Below are 25,786 nucleotides of genomic sequence, written 5' to 3'. Positions count from 1 at the left end.
GCTGAGGGGCATCACCAGGGTGCACTGCAGGTATCACTGTGCTGGCCCATGCTGGAGCACTGTTCAGGTCTCTAGATGATCCATTGTCATACTAAACCAGGACTGCAGTATCACTTTTCCTGATGAATCAGCAGCATCTGGGAGTGAAGGTTACAGCCTCCCCTGTTTGTGGCCTGCAGGGAGAGCAGGAATGTGCCCCAGGAGCCCAGTGAGCTTGTGGAATGTGGCTGCACTGAGGAGCCTGTGCCTTCAGGACTCCATCTCACAGTCATCCCAAGTCCCTGCTCTTTCCCGATGGCATCCATCCAGCAGCTCCTGCACCCCTGGGAATTGTGTGCACTGGAGGGTCACATCTGTATGATCACAGCTGCTGCTGTTGGAGAGACAGAGCCTGGTTCTGTCTAGGGGTAAAGTCCTCCTCTGTGCTGAGGTGTCAGAGCACAGCAGAGGCTGCTCCTTCCTTGAGGAAATTAGCCACTGGTTTATTCTGGGGAGTTCAAAGTTAGACGAAAGGGAGTGCTACTGCTTAAAAGCACTCGTAGTTTTAAAGCACATAATTCTGCCTTCAAAACATCCCTGTGGGAATTACAGCTTATTTTATTACAACACTGAATTTATCTGTCTCACTGGCTAATCACATCTTAGTATCCTCTTGGTGTAGGCTTTCTTCTAGCTTGGCAATACCTGAAATGATGTTTGAGGTTATCAAATCTTAAAGCCAAATGCAGCTTTTCCAACCTTAATGTTGTTCTGCAGAATTGCTTTTTATCTTGAAAGTAACAGTTTGGCTGAGATGTGGGTCAGTGTTGAAAAAAAGATGTCTGTAAGTCAATTTAGTTGACTTGCACTAGTTCAGCCTAATTTACAGAATAAATCCATGAAAATCTCCCAGAGATTGTAACTGCATACTTTAGAAAAGCCATTAAGCAAATTAAATGCCTTATCTGCACCTCTGATTTTAATTTTTTCCTGAATTAGAAGTGTAACCCTTCTTTATCTAATTTTATGCAAGTAGGTATTGCTTACGCTATTTCTTGGCCTTTCAGGATATGAAATAATATTTCCTCTTTTTATGGCTTTAGTGGCACCCATTTTTATAGCTTAAAGTTATGTAGATTACCCTACATTTCTTGGGTTTAATTTGGGACCCTCTGATTTTTGTTTAGAGAGACAAGAGGCTGACGTTCCTCCAGACAGTAAATCTGGTTGAATGGCTGGCACAGAACCCGAAAGGCTGTGGCTGCCTCTTACAAAGATCTGAGTTGCTGTGAGCTTTCATCCCAACAATGGACCAGCTTTCTTTCCAGCAGATTTCTGGAAAGTGCTAGTGCCTGCTTTCCTTCAGCAGTGTCCTTGGAATCAAAACACACATGCTTGTCTGCCAGGCCTCTGTGGTTGCATTTGCCTCAGTAAGGAGACCCTGCTTGGAGCGTCTCAAGGCTTGATGAGACAAAACCATCACATTAGCGAGAGTCATGCTCTGAGCTTGAGGTTGGTGTGAAAATCTCTGATTGTTTCTTCCAGCTGCCACTTCTGTGTCTTTGTGGAACAACCAACACAGATCCGGTTTCTGAACTTAGAGCAGTAAGATGTTTGAGCAAGATCTCCAGTACGGGGATGTTTCTGAGGTCTGAGTGTGATGCTGGTTGTTGTTTCTCTCAAGAGAAGCTGTCAGCTGACTGGGAATTGTGTTCTTTCTGGGCAGGAGAAGATGCAGGATATCTACTGGCTGCTGCGAGTGTGCATCCGCACCATCGAGCACGGTGACAGAACGGGCTCGCTTTTCGCTTTCATGCCAGAATTCTACCTCAGCGTGGCTATGAACAGCTACAGCGCTCTCAAGAACTACTTCAGCCCTGTCAACAGTATGGAGGAACTTCCAGGTGAGGGGATGGGGACAGCTTCCTGATTCTGGCCTGATAAAATCTAAAGCAAGCCACATCCTTATGGTGAAGCAGTAGTTGGGCATCTTTCCTTTCTGTGTCCGTTCCTGGTTTTGATGTGCTGCACTGGTGCGTTGTCTGAGCTGTGGGGCAGGTGGTGAGCTGTGGTCACTGTGCTCTGGTGGGGAGCCCATGCCTTGCCTGAAGCTCTCACAGGGCTGGCTGTAGTGAAAATCCCTGGCAGCTTTGGATTGTGTTTCCAAGGAGGTATCAGGAATGGGCTGGGGTGCTGTAAGATGTGATTGCCTCAGCAATTTCTACCACGGCCTTCTGGTTTCTGTGTGGGAGAGGATGTGCCATGAGTGCAGAAATTGGGACTGCTTTCAAATTCCCCTGGAATCTGAGGATGTTCCTATGGAGGTGACCAACCCCTTGATGCCAAAAGTCTGTGTTTAGATGGATTCTGTCTGTGCACATTCTGTGTTTTCCTGGCTAAATGACCTCGCTGAGCTCTTAGCAAATAGTTCTGTGCTTTCCAGAGCCCATGAAGGTAAGAAAAGCTTCTATTCCCACCAATAGGACATAGTGGAAGGGCTCTTGTTTGGGCAAGAGCAGATTTGAGCAGTAGTGAATTTCTACAGGGCATGCAGGCTGGACACGGCTGTTCTGCATGGACCTAGGGTGTTGTTTGCATTGCTCAGCCTCTTCTGCACCAGGCCCTTCTCTCTTGCCATCCAACTCAATTGCATAGTTTTGTCTTTCCCTGAGTAACTGTTTCAGGCTCTGCAGACCGAGGTGAGAGGCTCTCCTGGAGGGGACTGTCTTCCCAGCTCTCTGTTTTAACAACTAGACACACAACTAAGCTGCAGTCAGGTGTAGCAGAAATTCATTGCATGGCCTGTGCCCTGTCCACAGGAGCACTGGGACCTCAGGGCTGCCCCTCAGCCTGTTGCCATGACCCTGCTCCCTCCTTTGCAGGCTATGAAGAGACCCTCATGCGCCTTGCTGCCATCCTGGCCAAGCATTTTGCTGACTCGAGGATTGTGGGCACAGGTAAGGCTGCATTTAGCTGCAGTCCTGCATTTGGGGTGATAATGTCACGGGTCTGGCCAGTGCCACTGCCAGACTTCTGCTGTGATCTGTCTGCTGAATCTGTTGAGTGCTTATGGCTCCACACTTGAAGTGAGGCTGGGCATTGTCCTTATCCTGCTTATTGCAGGGTAGACACATGACCTAGGACACCCTTTTGGGAGCAGGGCTCATGTCCCAGTTACCTGCATATCCAGTCTGGGCTTATTTCTTAGCTGCTTGAGCCTAAGCATGCTCTCCATGTCAGCAGGGACAATGTGCCTCTACATGAGGGCCAGTCCCTCCCAGGCACTGGCATTCAGGTGTTCCTTGGTGTGCTGTGTGTCCTTGGGTGCCAGGCCTGGTCCTTTCTCTTTGCTCCTCAGACATCCGGGACTCCCTGATGCAGGCGTTGGCCAGCTACGTCTGCTACCCCCACTCGCTGCGTGCTGTAGAGAGGATCCCAGAAGAGCAGTAAGTGCTGCCCTGCCTGTTCCTGGGGGGCTGGGGCAGGGCTGGGGCGGTGACAGGGCTGAGTGAGCGAGCAGGAAGGCTGCCAAGCGCCACTGAGGGTCCATGAGTTGCCAGCAGGGTGGTGGAGTTGATTTGGGAGCCCTCTGTCACCCTTGTACCAGTGGCTTTGCTCTGCCCCAGCTCCACGGGTCCTGCTGTGTGTCCTGTTTCATCTCCTGTTCCCAAACCCTGCGGGCTGACCCGTGTCCCTGTCTGGCAGGCGGATTTCCATGATGAAGAACCTCCTGGCTCCCTATGAGCAGCGACCCTGGGCACAAACCAACTGGATCCTTGTCAGGCTGTGGCGGGTGAGCATCCTGCATCCCTGCCCCTCTCAGCACCTGGGGCTGCTGGGACACGGAACATTTCACTCGCCAGTAACAGCAAAACTGTTTTTCAGCCTCTTTCCTTCCCTCTTTTGCCAGGGCTGTGGCTTTGGGTACAGATACACACGGCTCCCACACCTGCTGAAAACCAAGCCTGAGGATGCCAGCCTCCCCAGCCTGCAGAGTGAGTGGGGCAGAGATGGGCACTCAGGGTTCTGATGGGTGCTGAGGGAGGAGCAGCCTCTTCTATAGCATCTCTCCCTATGGGCCTGGCCAACTGTTGGGATAGTTGCCAAAGCAGGGTGTTCCTGGCCAGATATCCAGGCCTGGTTTTTACAGGCTGACCATCCCCAGCCTCTCTACTGGTTATTCAGGCATGCTAAATGGTGAGTTAGAGCCATCATAAGCAGGGGTTCTGTCCTCCAAAGGAGAGGAGAGAGACCCAGGACTGCATCCTTACCACAGTTTTAGCCTTAGAGAAAGCTCTGTGATGTGCACAGCGAGCAGCTGCTGTGGGGAAGAGCTGTCATGTTTGCCCAGCAGCAGGTGCCCTGTGAGAGGGAGCGGGTGCCCAAGGAGACAGGGCACTTTACAGGTTTGCAATCAGAGAGTGTTGTAACCTGGCATCTCTCAGAGCTTGTCCTGCCTTTGGCACTGCAGTTTGGTTTTCAGCACTGTCACTGAGCTGAGGGATTTCTCAGCTCTGAGAAAGATGTGGGGAGAAGTTCCCTTTCTTGAGCTGAAGAACATGTCCCCAGCTTTACCCTCACAGGTTCTGGGCTTGTTTGGATACATTCCTGATCCCCCTCTGCTGTGGAAAAGACTTTGTGCCAGACTTTGTTCCTGGAGAGCTGCACAGGGATGTGGGACAGAAGGACAGGTGGCACATGGAGCTGTATGCTGAGCCCTGTCCAAGGAGCTGCCTGTCTCTCCTAACAGCACTCTTGTTCTCTTTCTCTCTCCTGCCCATCCTGCCTAGGAGATCTCTCTGTTGCTAGTTTCCAGAGTAAGTTTGTTGTGTGACCTTCTCTTGTCTGGTGGAGTAGCTTTAGAGAGCTCCCTGTGTCCCCTCTTCTGCCTAGAGAGACCCTTCTTTGTAGGCAGAGAGCTTCACAAGTGATTGTTTTCTTCAGTTCCATCCCTGGGAGAAGCCAGGGGGGCTGTGCCCATGTGTCAGTCTCTGAGGCTGCATTGTGGACCTGCTCTTGGCACTGTTTTACCGGGATTATCTCTGGGGTGAGAGCCCTGCTGAAGGGGTTCCTCTCATCCTCACCCTTCGAGGCCGATGGAGAGAACCTGGCACACGTGCAGGAGGGATCTCGTGGCTGTCCCCTCGCTCTTCTCCTGCACAACCAAGCCCCTGAGTGGCTGTCACCAGTCCTGTGGGGTGGTAACGGAGCTCAGCCCATCCTGGGCAGCTCTGGGGCAGCAGCAGAGCTCCTCAGCTCTTGAGGCCTTGCTCCACACATGGTGCGGCTCCACACAGTCTGAGCCTGGAGTGGGCCGTGCTGGCTACTGGGGACTTACTCTTGGGAGGGCTATTTTTAGGCTCAACCAAATCAATAATGAATGCTGATTTAATTGAAGAGGAACAGGGGACTCAGAGGTGTCCTTGAGATGCTGTCCAGAGAAGGAGGAGGAGATGAACCGCCCCCCTCCCCTTCACACCCATCAGTCTTCGCCTTGTTGCAATTTGAGCACTGGCAGAGTCAATGGGACAAACTGCTGAGCTAAGGAAGTCCCTGTTTTTCTGGATCTGCTGCTGCTGTGGGTAAATGCCTCTCCTCTGGTGCTCCAGCCTGATCCTGCTTTTGGGATGCTTCCTTGGAAGACTGCACAAATGGGGAAGGTTCGCTCACAACATCCATTAAACACCCAGAGCACAATTGCCTGGTCTGTGCTGCCTTCTGGCCCTGCTCACTGAGGGTGAGCTGTGGATGCTGCCTGGCTTAGCTCAAGGGGGCAGAGGCTCAGAAAGGCCATCTGTGTCCCTGCTTGTTCCCAGAGTTATTCCTCAGCTCTGCTGGCACTGAGCAGCTCTCATGCAAGCAGAGCTCTGTCTCAGTTTGGCTTCTGAGAGCAGATGGGGCTGTGTTCAGGGCCGGGGTAGTTGTGCTCAGGGGCTGCTGCAAGGACTTGTTTTGCTTTCACCGTGACTTGCAGGCAAGGCCAGGCGCTGTCCCGGCACGCAGAGCTGGCTCCGTGCAGGGCCCAGCCTGGCTTGGAAAAGCCAGAGCTGCAGGGTGGCTTCAGGTTGTATCACAGGGCTGCTCTGCCCCAGGCCTTCTGCCCACGCACCCATCAGATGGAAGGAGGGTAGGTGGGACCATGAGATCATCGAGCTGAGATGTTGTGCAACATGGGAGTTCACACACGTCCCCTTCCCAAGTCCAGCAAATTGCCTAAGCTGAAGAGGACTTTTAGGAAGAGATCCCACCTTGATCTGACAACAATAAAAGCATCAACTGGTAGTAGCTGAACTGTCCAAGCCCTTCTGATGGTGACTGCTGACCCTCAGAAATAAATCCATAGCTTATGATTCCCAGTGGGAGTCACAGAATGGTTTGGATTGGATGGAAGCTTAAAGCTCATTCTCATTCCAGCCCCCTGCCATGAGCAGGGACACTTTCCACTAGACCAGGTTGCTTCAAGCCCTGCCTAACCTGGCTTTAAACACTTCCAGTTGTGGGGTGTCTATAACTTCTCTGGGCAACCTGTGCCAGTGCCTCACCACCCTCACAGTAAAGACTTTCTCCTGATATCTAATCTAAACCTGCTCTCTCTCAGTCTGAAACCATTTCCCCTACCTAACCTCACCTCTCTTCTGCTGCTGCTGCCCTGCCTTTCTCTGCTTTACAACATTTTATTCTTCAGAAGCATTTGTGTACCAGGGTAAACTCATTTCTTGGTCCTTTTCAGTGACGAAAAACACGTGACCTCCCTGTCTTACTCAGGAAGGGGCTTTGCTTCTCTGTGAGCCCTGTGGGGTGTTCATCCTTGTCATGTTTTTAGCAGCCCCAGAGGTTTTGCTGTCATGCAGGTGGGAACCTTCCCTGATGTGCTGGTCAGGGAGCCAAAACTCGCATGAGCCAGTTTGCCAGGGCTTTGCTTTGGAGGCACACATGGATCCCAGGAGCCCTGGGCCATCCTGATGCCTCACACTCAACCTTGTGGATATCTCATGCCCCAAGTGCTGCCTGCTTTCCTTCTGCCTTGCCCTGCAGCCTTCCCTTTGGTCCTCTCTAAGAGCATCTCTGAATGGGTGCACTGACGTGGACTCAGAGATGCACCTGGAGCTTTTCAAAAACTCCAATTAGCACGGGGTGGAGCTGCTTTGCTTCTGTATCTGCTCCATTTGGGGCTTTCCCCTTCTGTGCTCAAGCTCTACTGTAAATTCTGCTGAGCCCAGAGACCCCCTCGGGTTGCCGACCGAGAGGGCTCACAATTAGCCCTGTTATAAATATTACTGGGACATTAGCAAACTATAAAAGTACATAATTACCTTCCTGTGATGAAAGTATGTGACCCTGCTTCTTTGCCATTATCTAGTAGAAGCACTTATTGAAGGCTTCCACTTTGCCTGCTTTATTAATGTTTAACTCTCTCTAATAATGGGCTTCTGCTACTGTTAGACTTTCTGCCATTACTACTTCTATTAAATAATTCTGCTATGTTTTTTTCCTATAGTGGAAAAAACTTGGCCATGAAAATTACCATGATCAGTCAAGGATGTTTTTTATGTCTTCTCCATCTATTACCCCTTTTCTCCTTGCTTTTGCTTACCATTGCCTGTGTTTGGTTATGTTCACTTTGCCTCTCATATTTTAACTTATGTCTTTGCTTCATCATTTGCTCCCAGTGACCCTTTTAAGCCAGGTGCTTGCTGGTACACTGGGGTTTCTGGCTCCCTTATAATCTTCTTAAAGAACTCTGTGTTTTAATTCACCGCTTCCCCCAGCCCTCTATTTTGTTAATATTTTTGCAGGGAAGTTTCTGTTGTGGAAACATCAAATGTATCTATAACCCCTTGGTTCCATGCTCTGTTGCCCACATTAAATGTGTTGAGGTCAAATTTTCTGGCCTTGAAAAACTGCCAATTTCTGTTCCAATGACTGATGCTTATCTGTCATAATGAAGGCTAAGCCAAGATCGGGTGGCTTTTGTATTAGGGAGGTACAAATTTTGAAGCACTGATGAGTTACTAATGCCAGGATCAAGAAAGTTTCCCCATCACTGAGTATCCACAGGCTCCCTGTGAAATGACATCCCTGCCTGCAGTGACACATAAGGGATGTGGCATTGCCCAGGAGGGCAGTGGTAACTGAGGTGGGTGGGAACGTCCCAGCAAAGGTGAACATATTGCAAATAAAGATGGACATGAGCACCAGGGCTGGGTTTTGGATAGCAGTAGTAATTACCTCATCTGGAAACTTGTGCAAGTAATGAAGCTGTTTGTGCTGTATTCCAAGGCATGTTCCTTATGTTGCTTTCAAAGAGTAGCAGTGATCTCAGCATCTTTAGATTCAGAATCCTCTTGGGATCAACAAAAGCCAAGGAAATAATTGTTTCCTGGTGTTAGCTTTAAAACCTTCAATAAACCTATTTACCTGTGGAGAGGTTTGACAAAAGGCACCAGTTTTTAATGCTCTTATAGTCTGGCACAGTCTGCCAGCACCAGGGAAAGCATTTAAGAACCCAGAATTGCAGAATCACACCACTCATTGAAAAAAAGACTGTGAGGAAATAGTCACTGGCTAAAAATCAGAATAAAGCAAGTTATTACAAGCATAGGAGAATCCTTCAAAAAATCAAAGCTGCCTTCAAATGAGGTAGGCTTTGGCTGGGCAGTTCATCCTGAGATCTGTCCTGACTTGCACTGTTAGTAGAACAGGCTTTGGCAACAGACCAGCAGGACAACATGCAGAGTTCTTCCCTGAGGAGTGGTGATCTCTGCCTGGAGCTGCTTTGGTACTTGAAGGCTGGAAAGGGACAAACACATCAGCAGTTTTAACAAAAAGCGTTTTTTACATGCTGAAGGGGGAGGCTGGGGAAAAGAAGGCACTACAAACTTAACCCTGCAAAAAGACCTTTCTGAACGAGTGGGAGAGAAAACATGGATAGAATTCAGCATCACCAAGTGCAGAATGGTGGAGTAAGAGCATGCTGTGCCCCTTCATCCATCACTGGCAGAGAAAACAAGGTGTGCCCCACCATTGACTCTTGGGCTTCTCCACTTGTGGAGAAGGGTTATCCTTGAACTGGCAGCTTGTTGTAATCTTTTAGAGAAGAGCAGCTTGATGTTCAGTCCAAGGAACAAATTACACAACGGGAATTACGAAGAAAGCAAACCAGAACAAAACCAAAACCACATTAAGCCTTTGTGCAAATCTGCCTTGCGCTTGTGGTTTGGATGCTGCGTGTGCTTCTGATTCCACCTCTCCAAAGAAAACCTGGGGGAGATGTTGGACCTCAGGGAGGGGTGGCACAAGGCACAAAGATGGGACAGTTTCAGTGTGAGGAACTGCACTGGCTGGGGCTGATCCCATTTAAATGGTGGTCATGAAGGTCTGGAATCACGGCTAGCTGGAGGAAGTGACTGAGAGGAGCATCTTGCTGTCTCTACCACCAGAAGGAAGGGGTTACAGAGGATAAATATTCACAAATAACCTGAGTAGGAGCTAAGCTCCAATCTGAATTCCTCCTACTACACACAGCTGAACTGTGCAATGTTGCTCTGGGACATGTTTAATGCTAAAGGCTTACACGGTTTCAGAGGACACTGGGCAAGAAATCCCCAGAGGGCCAATAAATATGTAAAAAGGATGTGTGACTTTGCCAGTCCCTGAGCCATGTGTAGCCAAAGGCTGGGGTAGGAGTGGGACATCAAAGACATTTGTTGTGATGAAATCCCTCCCAAAAATGATTCTTTAGGCAGGATCAAAGCCAGGGCACTGGCCTGCTTGGGGTGATTATGCACTGTGAGATTCAATGAGTGTCCTCCATAAAAGCAGAAGTTCATTGCACTTGCTAGTGGGTATTCACAGAATAATTTATCCTGTTCCCATTTCAGATGATGGTCTTCTGTCATCGCTCTCTGCCTTTGCTAATCCCAGCTAGCAATCTGCCTGTAGTTATACCTTGCTTCTTGATCCCTAAGGATGTGATTGAAGTTGTCCTGTGTTTGCTTTGCCCACGCTGGCCCTCTGAGTAGGCTGCAACTCCAGAGAGCTTCTGCAGTCACAGCACAGCTTGTTCCTCTGGGCACAGCAGCCCTGGTGCTACCAGGGTTTCCACCTGCTATTTCTGATTGCTTCTAGTAGAGGAAAATGTAGTTAGATTGGGTTTTTTCCCTACAGTTGGTAAATCTGCTCAAGTTTCTCTTTCCAAGCCCTGAGTTTGGGCTGAACTCCAATACCCTTCCCTTGGAGTGCTGAATGTTTTGTGACCCTCTTGCTGACAGTGGGTCCTTCTGCTGAGAAGCATCTGTCCTATTTGTGTCCCCTTCTTTTCCCTGCCCATCCATGGGGGCTGGTGTCCCACACAGCCCTGACTGTGCTTCCCAGCTGCTGGGCCTGACCTCATCTAATCGTGAGGAAGCCCAGAGATGAGATGCCATGAAAGCAAGGGAATGTGTCTGTGCTTGGGCTGAACCTGGCTGGGGAGTGTGGGCAGCTCTGCCTGAGCCTGCTAAGGGCAGAACCAGCCTCAGCTCCATACAGAACCCTCTCAGGAGTGGGATTTGCTGGATACCCTCCTCCACAGACACAGGCACGGCCATGTGAGGCCAGGGTGGCCGTGCTGGCTCTGGGCAGCTGCTGCCACGCTGGTATCAGGAGCTGAGCTGACCATGCTGAGCTGACCATGGGCCTGTGCCGAGCTGAGCAAGAGGGATGCTGAGCGGCAGGGCAGTGCTCCTGTGCACATGGACAGCAGCGAGCACGGAGGGCTCTTCCCTGGCTAATTCAGGCTGGCATTGGAAAGAAATGCGGGGAGGCCAACGGGCAAAATCACTGCTCAGAACAGTCCTTGTGCCAGCTCCCAGTGTCCTGCCATCTCTGCTGCCTGTAAGGCACAGGCCAACATTTCCCAAACCCAGGACCGGTCTCTCACTGGTGGCTGCCCTGGGACCAGGCCACTGAAGCTGTCGCTGTCTGCTTCCAGAGCCATGTCCCTCCACGCTGCTGCAGCGGCACATGGCAGAGCTGCTCCGCAGCGACCGCGACCTGGCCCCCAGCTTCCTCAACAGCGTCCTGAACCAGCTGAACTGGGCGTTCTCCGAGTTCATTGGCATGATTCAGGAGGTGGGTGTGCACCAGGGCTGTGGGATGCAGCGCTCGTGGGTGCTGCGTCCTGCACGCAGAAAGGCTTAAGGCACAACTCTCTGACCTGGGGGTCTCAGCCTTCCTTTTGGGAAGGGGCTCCTTTTCAAACTGTCTGCATTGCTTGGCAGATCCAGCAGGCAGCAGAGCGCCTGGAGAGGAACTTCGTGGACAGCCGCCAGCTGAAGGTGTGTGCCACCTGCTTTGACCTGTCGGTGAGCCTGCTCAGGGTGCTGGAAATGACCGTCACGCTGGCACCAGAGATCTTCCTCGACTGGACTCGCCCGTCGTCGGAGCTGCTGCTTCGGAGGCTTGCCCAGGTATCATCCTGTGTGAGGAGGCAGCACCTGGAGGGGCATGAGGACCCCTCTGCCCTCTCCACAGATGTGTGGTGGACTGGGGTTCCTGTTGCTGTAGCACTTAGAGCTGCTGCAGAACAAGTGGTGCTCCCTAAAATCTCTACATATCAACTGCTCCCCTCCTTTGCAACTGCTCTGGTCACAGCTGATTTCCACCCCTGCTCGGGGGGAGGGTGACAGCTGCTTAAATCTTCCTTCTGAGAAGGGCCAGTAAATGCTGAATTCTCCTGTGGAGAATTCTCAGTGTCATGAAATGTGGAGAGAAGGTGTGGAATTTCTAGGTAAGGAGCTGTGGAGAGTGTAGCTGGTTTCACAGGGCACAGTGCTTGAGCAGGCAACTTGGTCCTTTATCCCTCAGTCCTAGAATATGGTACCAAATGTCTCCACTTTCCTGCCACAATGACTGGGACAGCCCCATTCCAACTCACAACACACTTGGGCTCCAGTAAATTAGTTTCTTTTCTAAAGCCTGAGCAATACTGCAAAGCCCTGAGGGCAGACAGGGCTGTACTCCTGAGCTGGCAGAGAACAGTCGGATGTACCTTAGCAGTACCCCAAAGGTTGATACTCAGGGCTCTGAGCAGATGAAACAAAGCAAGAGGTAGTGGGATCTGGTACCATAATCATGGGGGAAGTGCTCAGCTGAGTGAGGAGGAAAGTGAGGAGCCCTTATCAGTTGGCTTAGGCAAGCTGAGGAATGTGCAGCAGAGAGTGGGGTGCTGCAGCTTCCTCCTTGCTGCCTGGTGCTGGTTTGAAGCTGTACCCCACCACTGACCAGCCCCACAGAGGGGTGCAGTGCTCTGCGGTTGTGCATTGGGGCAGCAGGAAGAGGGATGCTGCATTTGAGAGATGGTGCTCAGCTTGTAGCAGTTGTGTCAAGCCTGGAGCAGTCCCTACTCCCTCCCGCTGGGGGTTTGAGTGAGAGCTAGTGGTGGCTAATTAAGTGTCATCACAGCCATCTCTGCAGAGCTGGTAGGTCCATCCTGCTGCCAGCTCCAGGCAGGGCAGGACCTGCACTGTGCTTCACCCTGCTGACACTGCTTTTGCCCATGGCTTGCCAACCCACTCTTCACAGGCTCTGGCTGTCCTGGGGACCATAGCTTCTGCTTGCCAGGAGCTTTTATCTGCAGAAGTAGCTCAGCTTCTGCAGGTGGGAATTCAGATTTAGGAGGAAGGTGCTGACATTCAGGTGTCTTGACCTCAGACTGACTCTTCCCTGGAAGGTTTTGGTCTGGTACAGCCACTGTGATGTGGTACCACTCCTTCCATGCCAGGGCCAAGCTGGGTGTGTGCTGTGAGCCTCCCTCTGTGCATCCACCAGCTCTCAGGCCCTGAGTCCAAGCCATAAGGACGTGCTGCCCCAAAGCTCTTTGGATGCTGCTCACAGGCAGGCCCATCCAGAAAATACAAACCCTCCCTGCTTTTCCCTACACAGCTCTTGAACCAGGTGCTGAACCGTGTGACAGCTGAAAGGAACTTGTTTGACAGAGTGGTCAACCTCCGTCTGCCAGGTGAGTCCACTCTGTCTCTCTCTGTGGAAAAAAGGGAGCGTGCCCTTGGGAAGGGAGGGAGGGCTTGTACTGAGGGTTAGTGCAGAGCTGGATGGGATCAGACCTCAGACCTGCCCCTTCTGCACACAGTGGCAGAAGCTCTTACCTTTCTTTTCTGCTTCCATAGGGCTGGAGAGCGTGGACCATTACCCAATCCTCGTGGCTGTGACGGGGATACTGGTCCGGCTGTTGGTGGACACTGATGCTCAGGGGTGAGTGGCTTTTGCCTTCCAAAGCACAGGGTGGCACTGCTCTGGGTGTTGCACTGGGGCCATGGGAGGTGTTGCAGCGTGGGGTGTAGAGACTAAAGCGAGGTGAAGCTGATGAGTGTGGAACAGGCAGAAACCAAAGAGCCACATTCCCTGTGGCAGCTGCATCCCAGTGCTACTGCTGGGTGCAAAGCTCCGTCCTTTGGTGCTGGAAAACCCTTGTGAGGGGTGGCTGTGATGGAAAACCCTTCTAAGAGGTGGCAGTGAGATGTACTGACAGCACATGAGCACCTTCCGCCTTGGGATGGGGTCTGGCCTGGTGTGACAGGACAGCTGCTGGTGGAAGTTGTGGGTGCTGCATGTGATGGAGCTGTGCTGATGAAGTGGCACATCAAAGCTCTTCAGCACACAGTGATGGCTGGAAGGGAGCTCAGTGGAGCTCATTCACCCTGGACCCCTCTTGGGAAGGCATCAGAATGTGTGCAGAGCTCTCTGGCTGCCCAGACGTGTGCCACAAGGTGAGATGAGTGTTCTCCAGGCTCTTGGGTGATGCTGATTTTAAGATGAAACAAATCTTGTCTTTAGGGTAACCCATTATTCAGAGAGGCAGCACTAGGGGAGTGTTGTGGCTGCACAAAGCCACAGCTGACCAGATCATTTACATGTCTGTGTCTGCTTGTGCCGAGTCCTGCAAATAGACTTATTCAGACACTCTGCAGCCCTGCCTTTGCTGTCTCTCAGTGTCATTTGCAGGTGTCTTGCCTGGTCACTGTTTGCTGTAGGCTGCTGTAGGAGATGGGGCTCTTCTGTCTGTGCTGTACATCCTGCTTGTTTTCATGTGTGGAGAACACAATAGTGTCTGGCTTTGCAGAGAGCAGAATCCCATCTGGTCAAGTGGCTCAGCCCTGCAGCCAGTCTTTCAGCTTCTTCTCTCAAGGACTCAAAGATGTAAACAAATATATCTAATTTTAACCTGCTGCACCAGTCTCACAGCCCCAAGAATGACAGTGCCAAAACCAGGGCACAAGGTCATTGATCAGTGGCCTTTCTGGGCTGTGAACAGAGGTGAATTTTGCTTGCCCTCAGAGCCTTGCTCCATGGAGAGGGCAAACATCATGAGTTTGATGCCACAGCTGGACACTTCTTCCTGAAGGGAGGAAGGAGGTGATAAAACAGTTCTCTGCATGCCAGGATAAGGAGTCCTTCCCTGCCTGTCTCTCCCTTGAACCTCTGTCCCTGATCAGGTCACTTGTCAGGTCAAAATGGGGAAGGTTGTCCCTAAGTTTATCAAACTCCATAGAGCACTGGGAAGGTGGTAGTGGGATATCAGTCACATCCTTCCTAGCCTGCAGGGAGTCCTGGAGAGACAGAAAGCTTCCAGACTCTGTCCTTTCCCTGGAAAGCCCATTGTGCTTTGTGTTTATAAATTCCAGGCAGCCAGTGTCATCACCAAGTGGCACTGTCCCTTGTGTGCCAACAGCATCCTTGGTGCCTTGGGCTGCACCATCACATACCAGAGACACTGTGCTTGAGGGAACTGGCAAGTCTCTGATGTTCAAGGGCTTTGTAGACACTTCCCCAAGCACTGGAAAGGAGAAATAAATGCAAGATATTGGAATGATGTTTAAAAAGCATTGTATCCTTGAGGTGGACCTAAATGAGCAGGAGAAGCAGAAGGTGGAACAGGAGGAAGCCCAGGGGAAAATATCCATAAAGCAAAATTCTTCCGTGTGATTTTGCAAAGCCATGCACTAAACCTGAGGTTTGATACGTTAGTGATCTATAAAAGGCAAGCAAATGTTGCAGGGAAGCCACTGAGGTCAATCAAGACAAAAGAACTGAGGCAGGCAGCTTGAGACCCTCTAGTGCTGCCCGAGCAGAGGGGATGGCAGAGATCAGGCAGAGATCAAAGGCAGAGTGTCATGGGGACAGGAGAAGGGAGTCCCCACGCTCTCAGCAGTGCTCTGAATTGAGGACTGGGTGTTGCACCCCACTTACAGAGTGGTTCTCTGTGCAGCCACGCTGAGAAATGGCAGAGATGGGATGGAAAAAACAAAACAAACCAAGGCTTTTCTGCCGCCTTTGTATTCCTCGAGGGCTCAGCCCTGGTTTCATCCTCTGTGCAAGGCGGCATCACCACAGGGTGCTGAAACCTGAGAGGTGCAGCTGGGGTCACAATCACCCAAAACCCAGGGAGATGGTGCATGTCAGTGATGGCTGGCCCAGAGAATAGCAATGGGAAGCATCTGTCTCCAGGTACATGAGTAAGAGGAATGGAACTGGAGAATTCAAACCTTCCTGGGGTCTTTACATTCTCATGGGAGATGATTGCCGCGGCTGCAGTGATTTAAAGGGTTCTGTATGTAACCAAGCTCTCCAGAGCAGACCCATTTATGTGAACTCATCTGTAGACAGCTTTCCGTTTTCCTTTCTCTCTCTCAGTGCAGCAAGCAGGATAATAGGATGGGCTTTTGTCCTTCCCCAGCAGCACTCTGTCTGGGCAGTGCTGAAAGCTGGTAGAAATCTCTTCCAGGTCTTGGTAACTCCCAGATTGACAGAAATCATTAACAAGGAGATTTTCCAACCCGCATTTGCAAGCAGGAACATCCCTGTGGGAATTACCAGGGACAGGGTGACCCTGACTGGTTCCCTGTGAGGAGGCTGTGCCCCAGAGAATGAGGACAAGGACAGGACCTTGGGAGACTTCCTTGGCTTGGCTGTGTTTTTTCTGGTTGCCTCTAACCCAGCAAGCAGACACCATGCCAGGCACTTCGTTGGAAGGTGCTGCAAAACATCTGGGACACAGGGAACGGGCTCATCTGGTAGTGAAGAAATGAAATCCCATTTATAGGATGAGAACATTGCAGTGGGGAAGTAAATCAGTAAGTGTGAGCCAGGGCCCTGCCAAATCATCCAGTCACTTCATCAGGCTTCAATCAGATGCCTGAGCTGCTCCTTTCCCAGCACAGGACGCTCATCCAGGCATTGAGTCCTCTTGCAGTGGACTCCTGGCATCAAACAGAGCCATTAAGCACAAGGAAAGGGAACATTGCCCGGGCCGGGCCGTGGTGAGACAGTTGATCCATCATCTGCCGTGGTCCCTGGACGGAGCAGCCTGCGCTTTTGAGAGAGGTGCATTTCCTTGGTGGGTCAGGCAGGATGGGCTGGTGCTGCTCGTGGTGAGTGCCTCCTCCCAGCCCTCGGGTCTGAGAGCTGCTGGGCAGCACTGGGGACTGGCAGGGGCTGGCAGGGCCGAGGGCAGGGATGTGTCCCCTTGCTCCCTCTGCCAGCTTTAATGACTGAGCAGGGAGGATAGGAAAGGCAGGATCTGCCAGGCTGAGCCAGGAGCTGGGCTGAATCCGTGCCACAGACCCTTCAGGCAGTATCATCCCTCCGTTTGTCTGCTTGCTAAATAATTGAGCAGGTTTTCTATTAAGCCTCTTTAGAGTGAGCTAATGGAGTGGCGTTGGCCAGAGCTGGTGTCAGGATCCTGGCGAGAGCAAGCAGCAGGGAAAGGGGTGAGGCCCAGAGGGGAGGCTGTGGTCCCCTGTGTGTGAGGGCATGCTGTAATTAGGACTGGCTGTGTGGGAAGTGAGTGGCCGTCCCAGAGTGGAGATGAGCTGTGTTGTCCGTCCTGGGACAGGGCAGGGCCACTGCTCTGCTCCTTGGGCTTCCCCCATGCTCCCTCCATCCCTCAGAGGCAGGGAGGTGATGTTGTCAGGGTGAGGGACACAGCCAAGGAGCCAGCAAACCACTCTGTACAGGACAAGTCCTAAAGGGCCTTCAAGTGCATCTCCCAGGGACTTCTGCATGAAGGATGGAGAAGACGGAAGGAAAAACACTGTTCTCCCTGGGAACATGGTGGTACCAGCCATCAAAGCACAGGACAGGGATCCTGGGCCAGGAACAACCATGCTGAGCCAGTGGGATGCTGAGCAGGAGCCAGCCAGAAGCAGCACTGGGCTGGTGTGATGTTGGGATATTTCTGTCTGGGACTCCATGCTCCTCTCCTTTGCAAACTACAGATGGGTGCAGAGAGATGGGCTGGGAGGAAACAAAGGGTTTCCTAGGGCAAAAGCAACACCCTGGTGAGGAGGAAGGTGAGGAGGCACAAGACTGGGTAGGAGAGGAGGGGTAAAAAGACTGTTCAGTTGCTGAATGGTTTTGGGATCACCTCCACTGGAAAGATCAGAAGATCCCAGTCTGCAGATTCCTAAACAGCCTGGCCATCCACCTGTGTGCTCATGTGCTGCTGGGACCCTGGGGGCTTGGGTGGACCCATGGACATGGCAGTTTTCTGCATAGTTCCCATAAGACTTTGTAATTATCGATCCCTTAAACACTGATGCTCCCTTGACAGTGTTGGTGAGGAAGCTGTGGTGGAAAGAGGGGAGGAGTGGACATTTCATGCACTACACAGTCTAGAAGAGTCCTTGGAACCTTGCTCTAAAAACCCAGAAAATGGGTGGTACTGCAGTTTCGTGGTGTGTAACATGGGGGTGAGCGTGAGCCAGAGCACAGAAGAATGATTAGCTCTGGCCTAGGGTTCATGGTTAAAAAAAGAGTGTGGTCTGTGTTTTTACAAGCTGCCACCTCCAAGTGCTGCAGCCTGAGTGATGGGACTGCCAGGCTGGGCTCTCCCAGCCCCTTGGGGCTGTTAGGCACATGCTGGGAGGCAGGGGCAAGCCTTGTGCTGGCCAGCACCAGGCTTTGCTGATTTGATCTCTCTGGAGAACTGTGAGCATCGTAAGGAAAGGATCCTGGCCCGGCTGTGTCCATCCTTGGTGACAGGAGGACAGGATGGGACTGGCATTCAGTGCACCCCATTGTCCTGGCTGAGGTGTGAAGCGCCAGAGGAGACAGGAGTCAATGTTGGACACTGGTCCCCAAAGGTAGTCCTTATCCCTAAGCTAGTCCTTATCCCAAAGGTAGTCCTTATCCCTAAGCTAGTCCTTATGCCACACACGCTGGCACAGGTCCCTGTGTGCCAGGGCCAGTGAGCTTTGTGCTGATCCATTATTTTGCCCTGCAGAGTCAAGGAGCATGAGGGAGCTTTGGCAAGGAGCCAGGGGTGTAATGGTGGAGACGGCTGCCAAGAGAGGACAGTGTACTCCTTGGGGAACGTCCATTAGGTTTCCCAGCCCCTGCCTGTGAGAGAAGCTTTGCTCCTGGCTGTTTTTCCTTGCTGAGATGTTCTGCCTTTCAGGCTGCTTAATGAACTGCTTTGACAGTTCAAACTGCCTCCCAGTGCTCATTGGATCAGCAGTGTGGTGTGGGATCCTTTCTGAGCATCAGGACTTTCCTGGGTAAAGCAGAGGGATCCCTTGAGGGGAGCACGGATACAAATCTCAGAGCAAGTCCCTGGAGAGCAAGCCTCAGCTTTCCTGCAGGGATAGGAGAATTGCAGCCAGCCTAGAAGAACTCTCCTGTGCTTTAGCAGGCTGGCGTGTCCCTGGAGAGGCGCCTGGGAGCTTTTCTTATGCTCTCTGAGCTTTCCCCAAGCTTCAGTCATCCTCAGCTGAGGATGCAGGTTTGCAGGAGCACTAATGCCGGGGAAACTGGTATTGGCAGTGGGGATGGGGAAGATTTTTGGGGAGACAAACAAAGATGATAATGTGTGGGTAACGCCCACTACGGCAGCTGGGGCCCAGAGCAGCACTTCATCTTTCCTTCTGGGGGAAGATGTGGTGCTTGGATATGGCACATGCTCTGGCACGGGCTTGGTGCTGTCTGGGCAGGTGCAGGCCACACTTGGGTCAGCACCCTTGTCTGGTTGGGACCTGGGTGCAGTCAGCTGGGTCTCTTCTCCTTCCCAAACATTCCCAGGTCGAATTCAGACTTCCTTCCCACGGGATCCTTGCCTGGGTGCAAAGCCAGGGGTGATGGCAGCATCTCAGCTCTGCCCTCAAGGTGTCACTCGCCTCTGTGTCCCACACCTCGTCCCCTGGCAGCCCCGGTGCGGCCAGCGCGGCATCCCGGGCCCGTCAGGACGCCGTGCTAACAGGAGGTGACAGGGCCAGCGGTGGCCGTGTGGGGCAGCCGGGGCACAGGCCAGCGGGGCTGTCGCTGTGCATCCGTCACCTCCGCCCGCCGCGGGGCACGGGCGGCACGGAGCCGTGCAAGGTCACCATCAGGAGCGGCGCTGGGAAGCCAGGCTGTGCCAGGAGAGTTGCTCTCCCAAAACTCAGCCCTCCTTGCTTCGGGGCTATCGACAATTTATTTGGGCACAAAGTTGAATTTTTGCTGGGAAAAAAAGCCGCTTGTTTCCTGGCCAGAGGAGTTGAAAGGATGTGGGCTAGTGTGGTCCCGGTGGCACAGTGTTCTTCCCCTCCCACCAGCAGCTCTTGGGACCAGGGTGCTCAGCCATGGGAGGGGACTGCAGGTCTCTGGAGGGTCCCCATGATGTCTGAGCTGTGCTCCTGCCCACAGCCGGTAGCCCCGGCCTCCCTTGTGCTGCATGTGATGGCCACATGCTCCTGCTGCAGCTGTGGATGGGATACTGGTGACTGGCAGATGGGTAGGATACCCTTATCCCTCTGTGGGATCAGACAGGTATTTGGGGGGGCAGAACCACTCCCTGTTTCAGGAAGAGGCAAGGGTGGGTACCGGGCAAGGCAGCACAGGTGAAATGAACTGGGGGCTCCATCTGCAGGGCACACCAGGACCAAACCAAAAGCAGTGCCATCCCATCCCTGGCTGTGCCTTTCCCCTGCATCTAAACCCTGCTTGTTCCTTTCGGGGTCTGGATGTGCCCTCGTGTCATTCGGTGCTGCTCCTTCCTCAGCTCCCAGACATCATTTTGGGGACCTGCCCTCCCAAGGACAAACCACTGGATGCTTCTCTCTCACCAGCACCAGGCCAGCAGCACATTTACCCCCCTTGCTGAGGCCACCTGAAGGCCATTTGATGGGAACAGAGGCTGTCAGTGCAGATTGCCTGGCTGGGCCTGCAGCTATTCGGGGCTTCCTCCGACCTCATCCTCCCACCGCTGCGCCTGTGAGCTGCAGGGTGGCTGCACGCTGCTGCAAGGGCAAGGAGACACTCAGCCTGGCGTGAGCTTAAAAAAATAGGCATTTTTATTCCAATGGAACTAGAGAATTACGACCCAGGAGAGGGAAGGATTACTCACATTTATCGATAGGCTGATTAGGTTACTGCCTAAATAGCTGTGCTTGAGCAGCGCGTCCGCCTCAAGGAGAAGCAGCGAAGGAGCGCGTGGTGCATCGGAGACCTCAGTGTCCTTGGTGGCATGGGGAGCTCTGAGCAATGCGGGCTGGGGCGCTGTGCCTCGTCACCTAATCCTGCCTCGATGATTTACAGCTTCTCGGGAGGCAAAAGCTTGTGAGGTTTGCTTGGCTGCAAAGCTGGCTGCTCAGGCGCTGAGCCCCATCCCTCCTGCGTGGCCACGTTTGGGGAGGGGTGTGTACCCCCCACTTGTGACGGGCTCACAGTCCCCTGCTCCCAGCCAGGTCATGCTGATGGTGACCGGCATGTGCTGGGAGAGGACTGGCATTGCCGTTCCTGAGGACCCTGGCATGAGCCAGGACAATGTCCCACTTGTCACAGCTATTCCATGCCCTGGGGGGTCTGTGGCAGTGGTGTCAGGTTGGGCATCGCATGCCTGAGGACATGGCAGACTCCCAGGCCTGGTGTCACATTAGGGAGGGCGGGTGCCCAAATGAAGGGGTGTTTCTCCAGCATGCTGCGTTCATCAGCGATACCTGTGTGCTAACAGGGCCATTGCCAGTGGATTATGCAGGGCGCTCTTGCTGGGCCCCAGTGTGCCTGCGGCCCAAAACCCACCAGGAGCCCGTGGCTGAAGCAGTTGTGGGTGATGTCAATCACTCCCGTGGGCTGTGGTCAAGCTAGGAATTCAGGATGCCCAATTATCCTGTTCCAGCTCCTGGAGGAGACCAGCTCTGCTCCCAGCTCTGTCCCACTAAGACACAATGGGGGTATCAGAAAAGACAGAGCTGATGGACTCTGAGTCCGACTTGAGCTGCAGGACCTTGGGGTGCTTGGGGTCGGGGAATTCCTCACCGAGGGCCAGGCGGATCTTGCCGTTCTGTGTCTCCCTGATGGGCTCGAGGAAGACAACGTGTTTGCTGGCGCTGGCTTTGCGGTTTGGCCCATCAGTGGCAGGGGGAGTGGTGCTGAGGATGGAGGACTGGGCGCTGCACTCCTGCGGGGGGCTGAGCGGGGCCGGCTTCTTGCAGCAGCCCAGGCAGCGGCACGGCGTGAGGTACAAGTAGATGATCACCAGCACCAGGCTCACAATGCAGCCCAGCAGGGTGGTGAGGCCAGTGCTGAAGGTCTCTCCAGCTGCCTTGGGGTAGAGGACGGTCACGTTGAACTCGCACATCCTGCTGAAGTTGTAGGGGCTGTTCATGGCCAAGCCTACGTAGACCCCCGAGAGCCAGGGCTTGGCTACGGCGATCCTCAGGCTGCCGTTGCGATAGAGCTCCAGGGAGCGATTGCTGTTCCCTGGCTGTTTGATGGGCTCGTGGTGAGGGGTGATCCATATGTAGGGGGTGGCTGTGTGCGGCAGGCTGGTGTTACTGGCGTTACAGGTGAGCAGGATGGGCTGGCCCACCATCACCTGCAAGTGCGAGAGCTGCTCGTCTTCGGCAGTCGCCGAGCAGTTCTCAAACATGTGGCTGTGTTTGAGGAATTTGATCAGGGACCGGGGCACGCCATCAGACAGCTTGCAGGTGTGTTCCTCAGAGAAATCTTTCACGGAGCTGAAACCTCGCTGGTTCCAGCGCTGAAGCATCAGGTAGAGCGGGCAGCTGCACCTGATGGGGTTGTTGTGCAGGTACAAGCCGTTGCCGATGTTTTCGGGCAGAGCTGCCAGCACCTCCACGGGGATGCTGCTCAGGTTGTTGGAGGAGAGGTCCAGCGTGCGGAGGTTGTAGATTCCCAGCCCCTGCACCGCGTGGAAGGGGAAGGCAGTCAGGTTGTTCCAGCTCAGGTAGACTTTCCGCAGATCACTCAGCTTGGCAAAGGCATTTTCATCCACCCTCGTGATGTGGTTGTTGTAGAGCAGCAGCTCCTCCAGGCTCACCAGCGCCTCGAAGTAGTGCCTCTTCACGGCTTGCAGGTGGTTGGAGGACATGTCCAGGTGCCGCAGGAAGGAGGCGTTGTGGAAAGCCCGCAGAGAAAGGTCCCGAATCTGGTTGTGGTTGATGTGCAGGGCCTCGAGGTGTGGGAGGGCGGCCAGCCAGTGGTCGTGGAGCTGGGTGAGGGCGTTGTGGCTGAGGTCCAGCGTGGTGGTGGTGGACGGCAGTGCCTGGGGCACTCGCTGCAGCATCTGCCGGCTGCAGCTCAGCAGGTCGGAGGTGCAGATGCAGCCTCCGGGGCAGCGGTGGGGCTGCGGGGAGGTTCGGGGGGCGCACAGCTGGATCAACAGCAGGAGCAGCTTTGCCACCCGCGGCCAGACCGGGGCCGCGGTCAGCGGCGAGGACATTGTGGCGGGCGGGAGCCTCTGTACAGCCCGGCGGCACAGCCAGGCTCGATGAGACGCGAGGAAAAAAAATCTGCCGCCGTCTCTCGTCTCTCCCCGGTGCTGCTTTGGCTCTACCAAGCATCCGCAGACGCCCTTTTGCACCCCGGAACAGAAGATCCCGATTCCAGCCGTGGGGCTTGGAAAGACCTAAAGGGCGGCATCGCCCTGCCCGGCTCTGCCGCGACTCACCCGAGGGTGCCTCGTACCTGTGCTCCGGCCGGCCGGGGGATGCCGGGGGTCGGGTGGGCGCCGGCGATCGGCATCAGGGCGCTGAGGCGCTCGGGCGCTCCGGGGCCGTGTTGTGCCGGGCTGGGCGGGCACCTCGCTGCCTCCTGGAGCTGCTCATCCCTGGGGTGCGAAGTTTCTCAGGGCTCAGCGCCGCAGGGGCACGCTGCGATGTCCGGGGAGCCTCGTCCGGCTCCTCCCGGGCAGCGTCTCGGAGCGCGGTGCCGCTCCTGCCCCTATTTACGCGCGGGCGGTGCGCGGCGAGGGGGCCGGGCGGGATCCCATTGGCCCCGGCGCGGGGAGTGGTGGCCCCAGCCCGGTTCCTGTCCCCGTCCCCGGCCATGGCCCTCCCTGCGAGTGGGCAGAGCGATGCGCAGCCAGCACAGACCCTGCGTGATCGCTCGTCTCCAGAGGAGCTCAGGACCACTTCGGCCGTGGCGTTGTGCAGCCGCCGGAGAGATGCGACCGGCTGTCATCCCTAAAGCAGCTGTTCCGCTACTGCCCAGCCTCTCCAGAATGCTGGAATAAACCCGTCACCTCTGGGAGCCCCTCGTGTTACACCCTGCACCCAGGCTGGGACTGGGGATGGTGGTCGCCACCGGTGCTGCCTCTCTCCCAGCCGCGGTCCTTCCTGCTGCCCTGATCTTCAGCACCCCACGAGTTGGGGACCCCGCAGCATCCCCGGCCCTGGGGAGAGCGGGGGGGCTGAGCCCGGTGGGATCCTCACGGCAGAGGGGGTGCCGCGGGCTGCTGCCAGGGAAGGAGTGGCCATAGGGTGAAGGACACGCAGGAATGTCATTATCCAGAGCTCAGGCGGTTTAGTGGGGAGAGGAGAGCAGGGGAATTGGTTTCCATTAGGGCAGCAAAAAGCTAATTTGGCGGCTGCTGCGAGTCAAGAGGCTGTTAACCCCCTGCGTGCCGGCTAAGCCTGTGCTGGCTGGCTGCTCTGCTTGCCCCTGGGCCAGCCACAGAGCCAGCTCTGCTCCTTGCCAGGGGCTGTTACCAGGCCACGGCACTGGTGCCCGAGGGAGACACTCATTAGGGCGACCTTCATCCATCCTGCTTGTGCCCACTGAAGCCAGGGAGGGCCACGACTTCTCCCTCCTGTCTTTTGGGTGGACCCACCTGCTCTGAGCGCACCCTGAGCTGTCCTGTTGGTGCAGGAGGGCCCCAGCTCCTGGCGTGAGGCTCTGCAGAGCATCTCCCCTGAAGTGCTGTGACCAAGGGCAGCGCTGGATGCTTCAGCCGCCCTGCAGCAACCCCGGCTCAGGCACTGGCCCAAGGGCTGCAGCCTCAGCAAGTGCTGAAGCACTGCATCGATCCCCAGAGCCTCGGAGTCGGGGTGGCAGAGGAGGAGGAGGAGGAGAAAGAGGAGGAGGAAGAGGATGGCTGCTGCTCTTCAGCTGCATATGAGCACATTCTGGCCTGGGGGGACACCAGCTGGGGATGCTGATGCGGGAGCGCGGGGTCTGAGGTCTGTGTCCCTCGGCAGGACCGAGCGCGCGACCGCGGTGCTGCTGGCGGATCCCTGCTTCCAGCTGCGCTCCATCCAGTACCTGCTGGGCCACGCCGAGCCCTCGGCCCTGGCAGCAGCCGCCGCGGCCACGGACAAGCGCCACTTCTCCCTGCACACCTGTAAGTGCTGGCACTCACTGGGAGCTGGGCTGTGCTCACCACACAGCCACGGCGGGGGAGGGAGGAATGGGGCGGATGGTGTCTACGTCCCCTAGGTGCCCCAGCCCTTTTAGTCCCGGGGACAGGTGTCTATGGCCTCCTCCACCACCCCAGCAGTAGCACTTTGGATGGGGATGTATCCAGTGCCAGACAGTGGTTCTGCCCTTCTCAGTGCCCAGTGCTCCCTGTCCCGGCTGCCCCACAAGGGCAGCTGCAGCCCCTGTGCGTCACGCAGCAGCCTCAGGACAGCCTGAGGGTCCCATGCACCCCACACACGCCCAGTTTGCCCCCTCAGACACAGAGTACATCAGTACTGAGGAGCTGGCAAAGGTGGAAAAGATGCTGAACCATCTGAGTGAGGAGTTCAAGCAGGCAGCTGCTACCACATTGGTGAGTCTCCCCCTGCCCTAGCCCTGTCCCAGTCCTTGACAGCAGGCCTGGGACACGGGACTTTGGATGCCACCGCTAACTGCCTGGTGACCCCCACAGCCCACCAGCGAGGAGGACCTGTGCCCCATCTGCTACGCACACCCCATCTCGGCCATCTTCAGGCCCTGCTCCCACAAGTCATGCAAGTGAGTAGCTCCCATGTCTGACCTTCACCAGGATGACTGCCAGCCCCTGGCCCTACCCCGTGCCATGTATGTGGGGGCTGATGCTCTTTCCTCCTCTGTCCCAGAGCCTGCATCAACCAGCACCTGATGAACAACAAGGACTGCTTCTTCTGTAAGGCCACCATCACAGGGGTGGACGACTTCACCAAGCCAGCCAGCTCGTAAAGCCCAGCCGCACACCACGGGCTCCCCCGGCTGAACAGGGCAGCCCCCCTGCCTCACGCTGGCTTCTCCCCAAACGCTTGCCCTGCTCAGGGCTGTGGGACCCTCACCCAGAGGGTCAGGACCCAGCACGGGGCAGCGGTGTGGGGCGGGAGGGCTGCAGGGTGGGGGAGGCCGGTGCCCAGCAGCCCCGTGGGCCGTTCTCAGGGAGGGGAGCCCAAGGCCTCGGCTCTGCGGCGGCGCTGGGAACACACGGCAGCCCCAGGGCCAGGGCAGGGGGGCCGAGCTGGGCGTTCGGGCTGTTAACTTGCCCCTGGCTGAGGGCTGACTTCATGAAAAGGAGCATTAAATTATTCTTCCTTATGCAGTGCCCTGAAGG

The 25,786-nt window shown here is 54.7% G+C and overlaps 2 protein-coding genes across 4 annotated transcripts in view; one reads left to right on the top strand and one right to left on the bottom strand.

The window, feature by feature from the left end:
* The window catches only part of RNF123 (ring finger protein 123), a 49,587-nt gene extending 23,817 nt beyond the window's left edge, over positions 1-25,770 (top strand). For all 3 annotated transcript variants that reach the window (XM_040076476.2, XM_040076474.1, XM_040076475.1), the window contains exons 27-39: positions 1,706-1,883; positions 2,862-2,936; positions 3,338-3,425; positions 3,685-3,772; positions 3,890-3,974; positions 10,952-11,091; positions 11,241-11,429; positions 12,904-12,979; positions 13,146-13,230; positions 24,450-24,592; positions 24,927-25,021; positions 25,121-25,206; positions 25,311-25,770. In XM_040076476.2, coding sequence (XP_039932410.1) covers positions 1,706-1,883; positions 2,862-2,936; positions 3,338-3,425; positions 3,685-3,772; positions 3,890-3,974; positions 10,952-11,091; positions 11,241-11,429; positions 12,904-12,979; positions 13,146-13,230; positions 24,450-24,592; positions 24,927-25,021; positions 25,121-25,206; positions 25,311-25,410 — 1,428 coding nt within the window. In that variant the 3' untranslated portion in view covers positions 25,411-25,770. The remainder of the gene's footprint in view (positions 1-1,705; positions 1,884-2,861; positions 2,937-3,337; positions 3,426-3,684; positions 3,773-3,889; positions 3,975-10,951; positions 11,092-11,240; positions 11,430-12,903; positions 12,980-13,145; positions 13,231-24,449; positions 24,593-24,926; positions 25,022-25,120; positions 25,207-25,310) is intronic.
* AMIGO3 (adhesion molecule with Ig like domain 3) lies at positions 20,186-23,140 on the bottom strand. Its single transcript, XM_040076477.1, has 2 exons — positions 20,357-23,140; positions 20,186-20,249 (listed from the first exon to the last, which is right to left on the bottom strand). Exon 1 carries the CDS (start codon positions 22,691-22,693, stop codon positions 21,167-21,169), a length of 1,527 nt encoding a protein of 508 aa, XP_039932411.1. The 5' UTR covers positions 22,694-23,140; the 3' UTR covers positions 20,186-20,249; positions 20,357-21,166.
* Positions 25,771-25,786: the final 16 nt, after the last annotated feature.

The sequence above is a fragment of the Hirundo rustica genome, chromosome 12 (genome assembly GCF_015227805.2).
Source record: "Hirundo rustica isolate bHirRus1 chromosome 12, bHirRus1.pri.v3, whole genome shotgun sequence".
Taxonomy (NCBI): Eukaryota; Metazoa; Chordata; class Aves; order Passeriformes; family Hirundinidae; genus Hirundo; species Hirundo rustica.
The sequence above is the reverse complement of the archived record's forward strand: the minus strand, read 5'-3'. Positions and strand labels throughout refer to the sequence as shown.

Coding starts and splice junctions, on each gene's coding strand:
- AMIGO3 (XM_040076477.1), bottom strand. CDS start 22,693: ATGTCCTCGCCGCTGACCGCGGCCCCGGTCTGGCCGCGGGTGGCAAAG.